General features: G+C 43.1%; 1 protein-coding gene across 2 annotated transcripts in view; it reads left to right on the forward strand.

Moving 5' to 3' along the window:
- The window catches only part of SAMD7 (sterile alpha motif domain containing 7), a 219,440-nt gene extending 204,766 nt beyond the window's left edge, over nt 1–14,674 (forward strand). For both annotated transcript variants that reach the window (XM_069618538.1, XM_069618539.1), the window contains exon 9: nt 13,715–14,674. In XM_069618538.1, coding sequence (XP_069474639.1) covers nt 13,715–13,984 — 270 coding nt within the window. In that variant the 3' untranslated portion in view covers nt 13,985–14,674. The remainder of the gene's footprint in view (nt 1–13,714) is intronic.
- Nucleotides 14,675–14,955: the final 281 nt, after the last annotated feature.

Raw genomic sequence — 14,955 nt, forward strand, 5'->3', positions numbered from 1 at the left:
AACCAAGTCGCCTACTGCATCGAATGCCCATGCGGCCTTCATTACGTGGGACAGACTATGCGAAAAGTCGGCATCCGCATTTCGGAACACCGTTCCCGAATTCGGTGCAAAAATCTCACTTCCCCACTGGTTACACACTACCTGGTGAACCACCACACCCCGGACGATATGCTATGGTGGGTCTTGGACAGAATTCATACTGGTCAGAACATACCGATTAGACTTTCCGAATTGGAAAGAAGATGGATCTATAGACTAGATACACTAGCACAGGGTCTCAACGAACAAACTCCTTATTGAAGACCCCGAGCTTCAACACCATCCCGGGGGATTGATTCCAACCCCCTTTCCTCTTCGATACTAACAGCAATACCTCTCAAGGAGGCCAACACCCATTCCACCCCAGGCATGACGGGTCCCCGTGGATCCCGTCTTCCTGTGGCCCAACAGGCTCATTGGGGTTCAGTTTCATCTATATTTGTTGCACAATTGGCTGATTTGCAGTAGCACCCTCTTATTCGACTTTCTAGGAACATTTACGGCTAACTATAGGCTCACAACTTCAGTAACATCTACATCTCACGTGCTTTTCCTACCGTTTAGCCTGGTACCAGCTCATGATCCATCTCTCAGATCCTTCCCTTCCTGCACGGAGCACGCAGGGTGATCAACAGGCCATCACTCGCATTTCAGGCATTGATTTCCTTTCTAGTCACGAATGAAGCTCGTGACCGGCTCCTCCCGCCCCTTTCGTGCCACGGTTGGTTGGCCCTAACACACACCCACCTGCCAATCACATGTCTTGGCAGGTCCCCATTGGTCTTTACGTGATTTCCACGTTGGTTTTCCGGTTTCTCCAGCCCACTTTTTCAACACAGATAACCGAGCTCGGCTATTGGCCGACATGCGCCCACACCCATCTGTCAATCATTCTGGAGGCAGTCTCCGACTGGATACAGCACGAGTTGCAGGGGTTTTTCCACCTCGCTTGGGAGACACGCTCAACACGGTCGCCAGGGCAAACGGTCCCTCCTGGCTTTCCCGCTCGCTGCAATCCTTCACTTTATACGGCAGCCTCAGAAGTAGCAGACACTTTGTGGCTCTCTGCACGTTCTATTCTGCCTCCAGCCACGTCCAAGGAACGTCGTTATCCTCTTACCCAGGCAAGTCCTCTTGCAAATCCTTGACATTCTACTATCAGGTCCACTAGTACAGGGCAGATGTCAGATATCAGTTTACAGCAGCATGCGCCCCCCCCTTTTTTTTCCAGGTCAGGGGCTTGCCATTTGGCCTTCATCAAATACGACACCGTTGTAGATGTTTCTAGTAACTAAGTCTGCTCCTTTCTGTAGGTCATTTTCCTAGGCAGTATCGCGCTTTGGAACAGTGCCGTAATACCAAACGGGTATTTCACCCGCCAACAATTCGAAGTGGACACAGAGGTCTCCAGTGATCGAACACCTGGCGACATCCACTCCTTCATTTCTTCAATTATTTCCTGAGAAGACATTACTCAGGTAATTTCCTTGCACTGATGAGCTCCTTTCCAGCATATTCTATCGGCTCCTCACATTTTACCAATTGGCTTTCATTCATTGCTTCCAATCCTCAGGTCCTGTGGACCCCGTCCAGTAGTGACGACCGAGGGACCAACTAGCATTGTACAGCAGACCCTCCCGGTCCCCTGCCTCAGTTACAAGCAACCTCTACTTAGCCTACTATGGCTCTGTTCATTCTCACCCATCCAAGGTAAGCGATTCCTTACCACTCCAGCCTGCCCCACCACACCGTCTTGGACCTTGGTTTGCAGACCGGCGGGTACCCACCAGGGATTCCTGCACTGCTCTTCCAAAGGGGACCCAATGCCACAATCTGCTCCCCCTGCCCCTAATTCGGGGGTAGTTTCATCGGAACTTTTTCCGAGACTTCCCTCTCTACAAGGGGCTTTGTACGCATGTGGCCATGAGATACATCTCAGACTCGTCCAGGATCGATGTCTGCCTTTCCTGATTAGTTTCTACTTTTGCATGCATTATAAATTCTGTAGAAATGCACTTCCTGGTGACTCATTCCCCTTATTTGTTTCTTTTGAACCGAATGTTTTTTTCTGTCTCCCCTTTTCCACCCATACAGGGTCCTGCTAATTATTGCCCTGATGAAGGCGGAGTAGATTCTGTTTACATGATAAAACATTTCTTCACCAATTTTGTTCCGCCGAAACGCTTTCTTCTATCAGAGGGGAAAACAAGGTCCTTCACAGCGTCATTTGTGGACCACCAGGACCATTCTGCTCACGTGACATGATCCATTGATGGGCACATGCCATCTAGGTTAAACACCTGCATCCTATATGTTTTTTTTATTCCCCCTGTAGCGTTGGCAGACCCTATCCCGTCACATAATATCTTCAACTTCGGGAATTGATTCTAATTACTAATGAATACCACTCTCAATTTCTTAATATGTTCTATTACATTGAATAGAGGTTTAATTGTACTCATTACTTTGTACTTCTGTGTTTTTCTGTGATTCAACCAGTATTCCAGTGATACATAACTGGCTTTTTGTCAATATTGTAATTGCTTTTCATTTATGTTCTTTCCTCGATGTACCAATTTCAATTTTCTTAGATTGTTTCAAAGCTCTCATACCCAATTGATAAATGGGAAATGAATGTTCGTTTTCTTGATTACACATGTCTTTCCACGTTGGTTTTTACTATATGTACTTAATTTTTTATGATATTAAATATTTCTTCTCTTTTTTTACATCAATCTCTGTAAATATCTGTTTATTCTCTAGGAGTGTTCTAATATGTATTTTTGCATGCAAATTGATAACCATTAAGGTTATGTGGGTTTAGACCAGGTGCAATATTTCTAATTCATTTACACTTCACACTGGCTAACCCCTAAACATACCAGTACCTTTGTTTTGTTGAGATTTTGGAGGAACTGTGCAGGGCAGTCATTGACATACAAATCGTGGTTAGATAAGTTCATACCTTACTGATTCATTATTAGCACCCAGAAGAAGGTGCCACACAACTAATTGGGGTGCTGGGAATGCAAGCTTCTGATCAACATGTGGTCATCCATGCACCTTTTATTTTGAATGTTCTTATCTGTTCTCTGGAGGCATCATTTCCCACTCCGGCTTCTTCCCCTATGACTCCTTTCATCATTACCATGGGTGCTAAAGTACATTTCCTTCAAAATTGATAGAACCAGAAAGAGGCCTCATCCCTTTTTGCTGGGGTCTCTTTGTGGTCAATGGCCCTCATTACAACCTTGGCGGAGGACCATGGTGCTATAGCACCATGGTCCATGCCGCTAAGGTTACGATTCCGCCATGGTGGATGGCGGAATTACCGCCCCATTCCAAGGTGAGTGGCGCGGTAATTCCCCATTCACCATTTGCCCTTCCCCATTCCCATTTTTGCCCCCATAGGGCATAATGGGAATGGGCAAAGCGCTAATTACGGCACTGTAAATTACGGTGCCATAATTAGCTCCAAAGTCCCTTTGCGGGTTGGATTTTAGCAGGCGTTAAACACCAACCCGCAAAGGGACACTTGTAATCAGGCGTTAAGGGTTAACGGCGCCGACGGCGCCGTTAAACCCTTAACGCCTGAGTTGTAATGAGGGCCAATATATTTATTTTTTCATTGTGGGAAACACGTACAGGATCTAAGTGTGCTGCATTTAGTGTACAACAGTGTTATCCAAAATGAAAGCCAAGCCCCCGGCCGGTCGGCCCATGTGATAATTCTCTTATAGCCCACACCTGGGGTCTATACCTGCAAGTGTAAGGTCCTCAGCCTTCATTGACCTCCTTATTCAGAGAAAAACATCCATTAAGAGACAGTTAAGTTGAAACAGTTGAACTGAACAAAACCATTCAAATTTAGCAAGCATGGGAAGCAACACCACCTTGATTCTGAGCGCCCCATAAATGTGGTACATGATATGATGCCATTGGTGATGTCATCCTCTGATGTCATCAGTGCGCTCATGTGTTGCCCAATGCTGGGACTTAGAATTGAGCTGGCGTCTCTTACAACACTTGCCAAATTCCTATGGATTTGTTGCATTGAAATGTTTCAGCTTAACTGTCCCTTAAGTTTTTCACAGAAATGCAAGGGTTTTGATATGCTATAACTGTAATAGTAAAAACAGTGATTCGATGGCTACTTTGCAACAATAAGCGACTGGGACAAAAATGTGCAGGATATTTTAGCAGACATTTTACAAAGGTTTTTTGTGGGTCGCTCTTTAATTCTCACGATTTTCTTGCTGGATTTACCCGTGAGAAAATCTCACAAGCAAATAATTGCGGTTTTCAGTTCTCACGAGAATACTTCTTGTCAGCAAGCACCTATGGCAACATGACACCGCCCTCCCATCACTCCAAACTCTCGCAGAGGTGCCATTGATTTTTGTGAGAAGATGAAAACTCCATCAAATAAAAAAAAGTCTTCTCAGGCTTCCCACAAAGTTCAAACGTGCAAAAATCTCTTTTTTTGTCTTCCCTCATGCATCCCCAAGGCAAAGTGCCCAGAGCCACCCTCTTAATATCATTTTAACAATGTGTATTCCCGCGGTGCACATCACAATCCAACAAGAACCTCACAGCTTCTCGAGAAATGACTGTGAGAACGGTACTTTTGTCACACAGTAGTATTCCCTAGCCCTCCACAACCTCTCAAACTCACCAATTAGTCCTGTTTCAGCCTCAACCACACTGAAGGCAACCCCCAACCCCTTCGAATATCATTTGAAGTGACGTTTCTTTTTCCGTTCTTGCAGGAATTCTCCCGAGAACATCTCGCATTGGGGGAAAAGGCAGCTAACTTCATTTTTGAAAAGCCTTACTTGGTGCAATGCTCTATGGAGGATATGTTAACAGTTTTGGTGCTGAGGGCACCCCTTTCTCTGCCAAATGATTTAAAAAATACCAGGCGTAGTTGCACCAAACCACGAAAAAGCTCAAATGCACCACTTGGTGCCCAACTTGTTTTGAATTTGAAGTCATTCTGGTCAGCGAATTAGGCTGTGTCTATCTATTCAACAAAAGGACCTTCATGTCTGTAGCAAAACTAATACAAACCACTTTTATCAACATTTTATCGTTTGTAAAGAATTGCATGAATTTATGCCAAGCATTTTAAGTTTGGTGGGCACCTGCCAGAAAAATCTTTTGAACAATTTCATACAGGTATGTCAAGCAAGTCAAAAGTTATTATCAATAAAAAAAATTCTAAATCAATGAAAGTTAGTTTTCACCTTAATTATAAGACAACAGGTGTCGCCCTATAATAATGTGCTTGTGGGCTTTGGCTATCTGCTGCAGCCTGCAGCGGCGCTTGTTAAGGCTACATTGATTAGACTTTGATGTCACATCAAAGTATCCATGGTATAAAACTTTCTTAGTGTCACAGAACTCACTCTGAGTTGCAAAGATAGTTCAACGTTTTTTTATTCTGTCCTTTTCGAGGCCTAGCGCCGTCCCTCTCTCTAATCTTGTTACGACCCGCCTCCCTGACCCAGGCGTCTGTAATCCCCTTGTTAGAACTACAGAATCCTGCAGAATGTTGACCCCTACTGTCTAGCGCTGTCTTGGATTGTTTCCTAAATGCTGACTATCTAAACTGCCTGCGTAATTCCCTTACTCTCTCTACCCTATCCAAGTGTTCTAATGGGAACTTGGATAGTAGCATCCACCTCCTGAGTTTGAGCCTGGCTATTCTTACAAGTCCACTCACAGCTCTCCTTCTCCACTCTGGTCACTTCCCAGTCACTCCTCCCTTCTTCCTAATGTCATCTCGATGTTTCACTCCTCCTGAGCTTGCATGTACCCTTTGATTTTACTTCTCCTCCCACTTCACTTCACTACTCCTATTCTCCTACACTACTCCCCACCTCCACACTACAACTCCCCTCCTAAGGACTACTACTCCTCATACTACTACTCTCTTTTTGCCAATTACTCAAAACGACCTCATATCACTCAGTACCATTCGCTTCACATTCACTCCTTACACTATCCCCTCTACTTAATCGCCTCACAAACACTCACACTCATGCTGCAGAACCACTTCCATTGCTAAGCAATCCCTCACCTGCTTAGGAATCTCCTCCACAAGCCACCACTTCCTACTTCCTCTTGCTGGTCTCTTGGTCTTTTCCAACTCTGAAGACACCCGAAAAACCCACACTTCATGATTCCTGACCCTCACTTAAATTTCCCTCCATCCCTCCCTCTGTCAGGATCTGACCTCACGTCAGCACAGGGGGTGTGGGTGTGTAGCAAAAAGTTGTCAAAAGGGGTCTAAGGTCCACCCACTTTTGTCACTTGGGATCGCTGGGTACTGAGTTTGGTGGCCTGGGAACACCAATGTGTCAGAACTCGGGGTGTCTGTAACCAGACAAGGATTACTCAGCATGGGGTGCGACAGGCCTATCATAATGCACAGTGGAAAATAGACACAGGAAGGATACCTAGACTCGCTGTATTAGCAAGAACATTTCCCTGTATCCTCTTATCCATGATGTGTGACATCACCACACAATGCCTCAGACAGCGCCCTATGTCATCAGCGTCAGACAAACCAAACAGGATTTCAAGGAGCTTGCCATTTGCCCGGCGCTTCTCAACATAGTTGCATTCCGGGGCTAAGTGCTGAGACTCCCTTCCCCAACATTCTCTCTGTAGGATGGTTTCCTGTTAAGTCTTCATCACAGTGGACTCTATCTGCACGGAACTTCATTCCTTTGGACTTCCGTAGGTCGTGCTTGTTTTTTTCTCCTGTGTTACTTCGGTAAGAGCTGTAACTGTTTTTTTACTTCCTTTCGCCTTCCTTTTTTGTGGATTATTTTCTGTGACTTTTGCCTTCTTTTTTCTTTCTTTTTTTGGATTGCCTTTTATGATTTTCATTCCTTTTTGTGGATTATTCTTGGATTGCCATGAATTGATATTTTTGCTTTCATGAGTTTTCCTTGGATTTATATCCAGACTGAATTCGGAACTGCCTAAATCCGATTAATTGGGTTGCAAGTGTTCTACTATTCCGCTTGCCGATGTTCCTGAACTAGCTGTGTCTAGTATCTTAATAGTCTTCAGGGATCTGTTGTTCTAGATGCTTTCATCGTACATACAGGTACAACATTATTATTATTTACAAAGAAATATGTTGTACTGATAAGTGACACCTCTTACAGAATGCATATTCCCTGTGACTGATTGTTTTCTTGTGTCTTGCAGCTACCTGGGAACACGGTGCAAGGGTGCCTATCCTCTCCACGGTGGGAGGGCCATTTTGCATTGCAAGTACTTCCTAACTTTCAGTAGCTCTTTGGCCCGATTGAGATTAAGGGGAATAACAGTGACTCTCTCTCAGATCCTGACAGATTGAGAAGCCCTCGCCCCTTTTCCCAATGGAACAAGCACCTCACCCGGTGGTAGCCGCATGAAAGCCCTAACGGCTTTGCGTGCAGACCTCAATGCAATTCACATACGATTGGATCATATCCAAGCTCACCAAAACCCCTTACCAGATGCTGCACCTGAATTAAAGCTAGAAGGGGCAGTTGCACCTCCTCCTCAGCCAGCTCCAATGGCAGGATTAGGTGGCAATAATCCCATGGTTCTTACATTTCCACAAGCACCACCAGAAAGATTTTGGGGGGGTATTTTCAAACGTTTATGAACCAATGCAAATTACATTTTGTGTGCAGACCTACGGCCTTTTCGAATCCGTCATCCAAAGCTACATTTTTACTATCATATTTAGGGGGAGTAGCAGCCACTTTGGTTAATCACCTTTTGTAAAACAATGATCCTCACCTATATGATTTGAGGCCCTTGCCAAAATTCCAGTTTAAGTCTTTGATACCCATAATATGCACCAGGCTGCAGACATGGAGTTATTAGACTTGAAACAAAGAAAATCTAGATATATACCAGTTTTTGGCTTGTTTTAATCAATTAACAAACACTACTAATTGACCAGAAAACAAGAAAAACATGGTGCTTTATCGTGTCCCTCGTGATGATGAATTTTTGCATCTAGCGCTACAAGTTAATAAAATGAATGACGAATAGATGAGGAGAACCTAGAATTCCTGAATGTACTGGGACCACATCATCTACCTCAACGGGTGTAGGAGTAGAAAAGAGACTGGTTCATGACAGTGAAGAACCCATGCAGAGAGGAACAGTCTGAGGTCCGTTAACCACTCAGGAAAGGGAAAGACGGATGATTTCGGGACTACATTTGTACTGTGGCAAATTATGACATTTTATAAGAGAATCTCCTAGAAAGTCTTCCAGGGGAATGGTAAACACAAACGCTCATCCCTAAAGGGCACTGATGGTACGAGCAGTTCTGTTGCATTCTCCCATTTCTCTGTTAACTCCTGTACCTCATGTTACAGTACCCATGTCCATTTCTTGGAATGGATCACTGCCTATCGAATCTACAGCATTGTTGGATTCCGGGGACCACCAGCAATTATATCGACATTGCCTATGCTAGATCTTTAAATATCCCTACAGTGTTCAAGCATTCGCCAGAGCCTATACAAGCCATAGATGGAACTGATCTTACATCAGGTCCTGTAGTGGAGCACACTGTTCATTTGCAAATGACATGTAAAGAAGAACATCACAAACTTATAGTATTTGACCTCATCGATGAACCATTATTTTGGGTTATATTGGAAACTCCATGGCTACCTTTACATAACCTTATAGTCGACTGGAAACAAAGAACATCAACCTGAGTTTATTCACTCTCATGTCGCCCGCAATGAGGTATTCTTGCTTGCGTCTCCTGCTCACCCTCCCTGCTCAGAGGTCTTTCCGTCTACATATCTCATGAGACATATTGCAGTCATTCAGCCTGGCATTCCGAAGTGTTATAATCGATATAAGCATGTATTCTGTAAAACAGAGGCTAAGATGTTATTACCACACCAGGAATATGATTCCCTGATAGATCTGGTACCAGGATCACAGACTCCATGTGGGCGCATATATGCCTCAACAGAACATGAAGACGCTTATCTTTTGAATTAACTTGACAGCTGCCTACAAAATGGCTTTATTTGCCACTCAAAGTCACCTGGTGCCTCTCTGTTATTATTTATATCTAAAAAGGGGTCTGATGAACTAAGACCCTGCATTGATTATAGAGCGTTGAACAATGTATCAAAAACCGGTACCATTTACTGCTTATCTCTGGTTTACTCAAACAAGTCAGTTACGTCCATATCTACACCAAGTTAGATCTTCAGGGCGCATACAATCTAATACGCATCCACACAGGTGATGAACAGAAAACAGCATTTTGCACCCAATACGGTTTATTTGAATATCAAGTAATGCCGTTTGTCTTGTGTAATGCCCCGGCCACATTCCACATTTCATAAACAAAGTCTTGTGAGAAGCATTAGATAGATTTGTGGTGGTATATCTTGATGAAATATTGATATATTCACAAATGTTACCTGGACATGAACAACACGTTCTTTCGGTTCTTGGCACCGTCCAGAAGAATCATCTACATGCCAAACCGGAGAAATGTGCTTTCTACCAGACTATAGTGGAATTTTTAGGTTTTGTTCTTTTTCAAAAATCTCACGCCCTCTCATGGATCTTATCAAACCAAGTATCGTGTTTTGATAGAATTCTGAAGCACTTAAAAACTTTAATTCACTAAAAAACCTCCTTTACCACTGCTCCAGACCTAAACCATGCAGATCCTGCTAGTCCTTTTGTATTGGAGATGGATGCTTCTTCATATGCTCTTGGAGCCATATTATCGCAAAGTTGTGGGGCTACTGATTGGCTCCACCCAGTGGCATATCATTCACGAAAGTTCAATCCGGCTGAATGAAACTACACTATCACGGAACGTGAATTACTGGCCATTAAAGACGCATTCGAAGAATGGTATCATTTGCTGATTGGAGCAACTCACCCCGTCATAGTCTATACTGATCATAAAAACCTGCTAGCCCTCAGTGCATTGAAATGCACCAGTGCACGTCTAGCTTAATGGCACCTGTTTATTACAGAATACAATCTCTCCATTACCTACCTACCTGGGTCACAACATGGTAAGGTGATTGCATCATCAAATATTAACCAAGAAGCGACACATAATAATGAAGAAGAGGCAATAACGGTGACGCAACCAGAAAGAGTTATCTATATGTGCCAAAAACCCTCTCATCATTTCGATGAACTAAGAACTTGGAGCAAGAACAATATGGGAGATCCTCAGTGGAATTTAGTCGTTTTAACAGGGAATACCATATTTTCAGGACAAGATCTTCTTGCCCCTATTACACGTGTCAAGGAGTGTTACGATTGTGTTATGATCATAAAACAGCAGGTCACCCGGGTAACCAAAAGACCATTAAACTAATTGAATGTTGGTGTTAGTGGCCCAAACTCACCAATCATGCTACAGAATACGTTCAATCCTGTCAGATATGTGCTCAAGTTAAAACTATTTCTGGCAAAAACTGGGATTACTATGTCCATTACCTGTTCCACCCTACCCATGGCATACTTTGAGCTTTGACTTTATCGTCAAACTACCAACAGACTGTGCTTGTAACACCAGATTGGTAGTCATACACAACTTCACTAAGATGGGTCATTTTATTCCCTGTGGGTTTGCCTACAGCTGCCAAAACCGCTGCCCTTCTAATAAAACATATTTATCGCTTACATGGTTTACCTTCTGCCATTATTTCAGACCGGGGTCCACAGTTTACCGCATGTTTCTGGCAAGCCTTTGCTCTAATGCTGGATATCAACCTCTGTCATCAGCTTACCACCCACAAATCAATGGTCGGACTAAGAGAATGACTCACACTCTGGAAGCGTATTTAAGATGTTACTGTCTATAACAGGCAGACCGCTGGTATAAGCTTTTACCATTGACTGAATCTGCATATAATAATGCCACACATGCTTCAATTGGCACAGCTCCTTTTTGTGCATTATATGGAATAAATCCTAAAGTATTTCCATCCTCCATCACACGAAATCTACAAGTACCACAAGCGACAGACACTGTAGAGTTAATAAAAAAGAGTTCATAAAGATGCACGTGCACAACTAGAAACATCTTGTCAGCAATACAAAAAACAAGCTGACCAACATTGAATTGACACACCATCTTTTTCTGTGGGGGTCAGGGTGTGGCTATCTACCAAGAACATGTGTCTTCCTGGATCCAACAAACTAAAAGGTTGGTATCTAAGGACTTATGTAGTCATCCGTTCTATTAATCCCCTCACATATAAACTTCGGTCACCAAAACATTAGCGGGTTCACCCAGTGTTTCACATCTCTCTACTGAAAAAAGACAATCCAAACACCTGTGCCAATTTGATACCAAAATACTGGAAACCTCTTTCAGATACCCAACATGATGTGGCTAAGATTCTTGATTCACGATTATATCGAAACCAGTTTCAATATTTCATAGAGTGGAAAAGTTATCATCCAAAAGATCGTTCTTGGGAACCTGCGAGCAATGTTCATGTACCAGACCTAGTAGCCCGATTTCATTATTGTTTCCCGAATCACTGCGTAGACTGCGTAGTACGCAGGCTTTAAGGAAGGATACTGTCTGAACTACGGGTGTTTGTAAACAGACAAGGATTACCCTGTATGGGTTATGTCATGCCTTCTACCATAATAGGCAGTGGAAAATCGGCACGGGAAGGATATGTAGAATCACTGTATTAGCAAGAACTACACTTCTCTGTATCCTCCATTCCGTGATATATGAAATCACCATGCAATGTCTCATATGACATCCTATGTCGTCAGCATCAGACAAATCTAAACAGGATATCACAGAGCTTGCCATTTGCCCAGCGCTTGTCAACGTTTCTCTGTTCTGGGGCTAAGTTGTCGAGCCTCCCCCAGTGGACTCTATCTGCATGGAACTTCATTCCTTTGGACTTCCATGGGTATTGCTTGTTTTTGCCTCCTGTGTTACTTTGGTAAGAGCAATGACTTTTTGTGGATTATCTTCTGTGACTTTTGCCTTCTTTTTTCTTTGTTTTTTGGATTGCCTTTCGTGACCTTTTCATTCCTTTTTGTGAATTATTCTTGGATTGCCATGGATTGATATTTTTGCTTGTATTGGTTTTCCTTGGATCTATATTTCGACTGAATTCAGAACTGCCTAAATCCGATTCTTTGAGTGGCAATTGTTCTACTATTCCACTTCCCGACATTCCTGAAACTAGCTGTGTCTACTGGCTTAGTAGTCTGCAGGGATCTGTTCTTCTAGATACTATCTTCATATATAAAACATGTACTACATTAGTACTGCTTTCATGGAAATAACTAGTACTATTAGGTGACACCTCTTACAGACAGCATATTCCCTGTGACAGATTTCTTGTGTCTTGCAGCTACCTGATAAGTCGTAGCAAAGGGTTCTTATCCTCCCCACCATGGGAGGGCCACTGTGCATTGCAAGTACTTCCTATCTTGCAGTAGCCTTTTGGCCTGATTAAAGTTGAGAGGAATAGCGGGGACACTATGTTAGATGCTGACACAATGTTCATGTCAATATTGCAGAGCCCTTCTTCATGGGCCTCCCAGTACGTTTAGTTAGGGAGGGTGGGTCTTGTTCTCTCTATCTCTTTGGTGGTCTAGAGGACCTTTTGGGTGCGGCACAAGCTTCCTGTGTAACATGGCGGGTGCATGAGGTCTTGGTGTTTTCCCCATTTCGGGGTGATTGATTGATGTGGCTGGGGTTCTCCTCATTGTGAGGTGCCACAACCTCAGATGCTGGTTTGGCTGTATGTGTCTCTCTCTTTGCGCCTCAGAACTCAGCTGTCTTTGAAGCCAGTTTCACTGAGGGTTTCTCTCTCTCTCTGTCTCTCTCTCTCTCTCTCTCTCTCTCTCTCTCTCTCTGTTCAACCCGTGCAGCCATTTCATAGCCATTTAGATCTTCCTTCTGGGATGAGGATCTGCAATGAAGGTAAAGACCATGGCCGGTTTCTGAGACATATAGTAAAGCTGGAGATAAGGGTGTGCAAACAGGCATTTTGGCACACAGGGTGGAAGCAGGAATTGGGACGCAAGTGAATGGGCATGCTCTCAATGTTAGGGCTGGTTTTGGATACCTCCCCAAGCTCCCAGCCTCCTGAGAAAGGGGTTTCCCAACCCTTTTCACAAGGCCAGATGTTTGACTTTGTCACATTAATAATTAGATGAAAAACGGGGATAAAGTACTTTAATCAAAGGCAGATGGAGTGAACAGCAATGGAATATGCCTTACTGCTCTTCTCTTTGATTTCCCGTCCTACTCTCTCTTTCCTATAAGACTTCCTTTCCTTGGTTGAAAAATGTTACCCCAAACCTTAACACTGCATAATAATACATATGTTCTAGAAGTTAGACGTCAGTACGTAAAATACACCTTACCGTGGGAATACGGACATTGGGAGCCTATTACATGCCTTCAGGAGGAATGCCCACAAATAGTGCAAGACTATGATTTTTATGTTTTTAGGAGATTGCACTGGAACAAACATTGTTAATATCACGCACAAGGCCTTAACGCCAAGAAGCACATATCGTGAGATTGAGATTGCCGATTGATTTTTTCATTTTTGAAATTGTAAGTTTTCTTTGTGCCACTGAAAAGTATGTTTATGTTCTCTCTTTGAAGGTATCTCGGCGTTTGGGACATGTATTCTACATGATGAATCTTCCGCTATCTCTACCACTTCAACAAGCACCAGCCAAAGCCCCAGATCAGCAGTCAGAAATGACGTCTCCAGTAAATGGCAATGACAACAGTGCCATGCTTAGCAGTCCTTCTACTCAAGAGTCAGAAATGGGCAAAACTGGTGAAGCCATATGCTCCCAAGCGAAGGACAATCAATGCGACATGGTGGCAACCCAAGCTGAGTTTCAAATGCCCTTTTTAAAGAGCTAACTGGGGGCCGACGGTCTCCCTTTTAATAATGATATACCTGTTTATAGCTCATGTTGAACCCTGAGAACCTGACAAATATTTATTTATTTTTATTTTATTTTATTGGTGGTGTTTATATTGTGCGGAACTCTGCCCGGGCGGCAGCAGAACATTTTACGAACTTAGCACAAAGAAGCTTGGTTAAATCCAGAGCTCTGCAGGGAAATATAAATGACAAATTAAATGACTGGTTGAAGGCTGGAAACTGGAATAAAGCTGCAATGTGAAAACATTTATGCTTCAATTGAAATGAATTGTAATAGCAAGTGATATGCATTTTTTTTATTCAGACAACGTATACAGTGTGTATATGAGTTGGAATACAATATGCTGTTCACAAGGATTTATTGTAAAGTGGCATTCCGTTGCCAAACTCCTTCACAGTTTGGCCACATTTGCTGCTAAGAGCTAATTTGGTGTCCTTTCCCACCTCCTGCTGGTGGCATTCCTAAGCAGTTGTCTAGTATTGCTTTGTCTAAAGACCATCCCTGGTTGTTGCTCTGCAATAATTGTGATAGGTTTGATGTGTATCACACTGGAACAAGATTGCCATCACTTTAGTTGTTGATCAAAAAGAGACTGAAAGAACATATGCACCGTATTATGTATATTGTAACATAATGCTAAGAATAAAAATGGCTTTGTTGGTCATGAAGTCTGTGTGCACTGTTTGACAGGTAACAAATGCAGATATATGCACTGCTATTTTGAAAATTATCCTTTGTCGAGTGCCTTATTGTATCATGGTTAGGTGTAATTAGCTCCAAAATAGTCACATTCTTACTTCCACAGGTCTCTCCAGGGCCACACATATTCAGGACTCCAGAATCATTTCTGTGGATTCTTGACCAATAATGATGAAGTATATCTTATTGGATGCCATATGCAATTCTGGAACTGTTCCAGCAGCTAACAGTCCACGAATCAACTGG

Source organism: Ambystoma mexicanum, chromosome 10, assembly GCF_040938575.1.
Source record: "Ambystoma mexicanum isolate Mex_15411 chromosome 10, UKY_AmexF1_1, whole genome shotgun sequence".
Lineage (NCBI taxonomy): Eukaryota > Metazoa > Chordata > Amphibia > Caudata > Ambystomatidae > Ambystoma > Ambystoma mexicanum.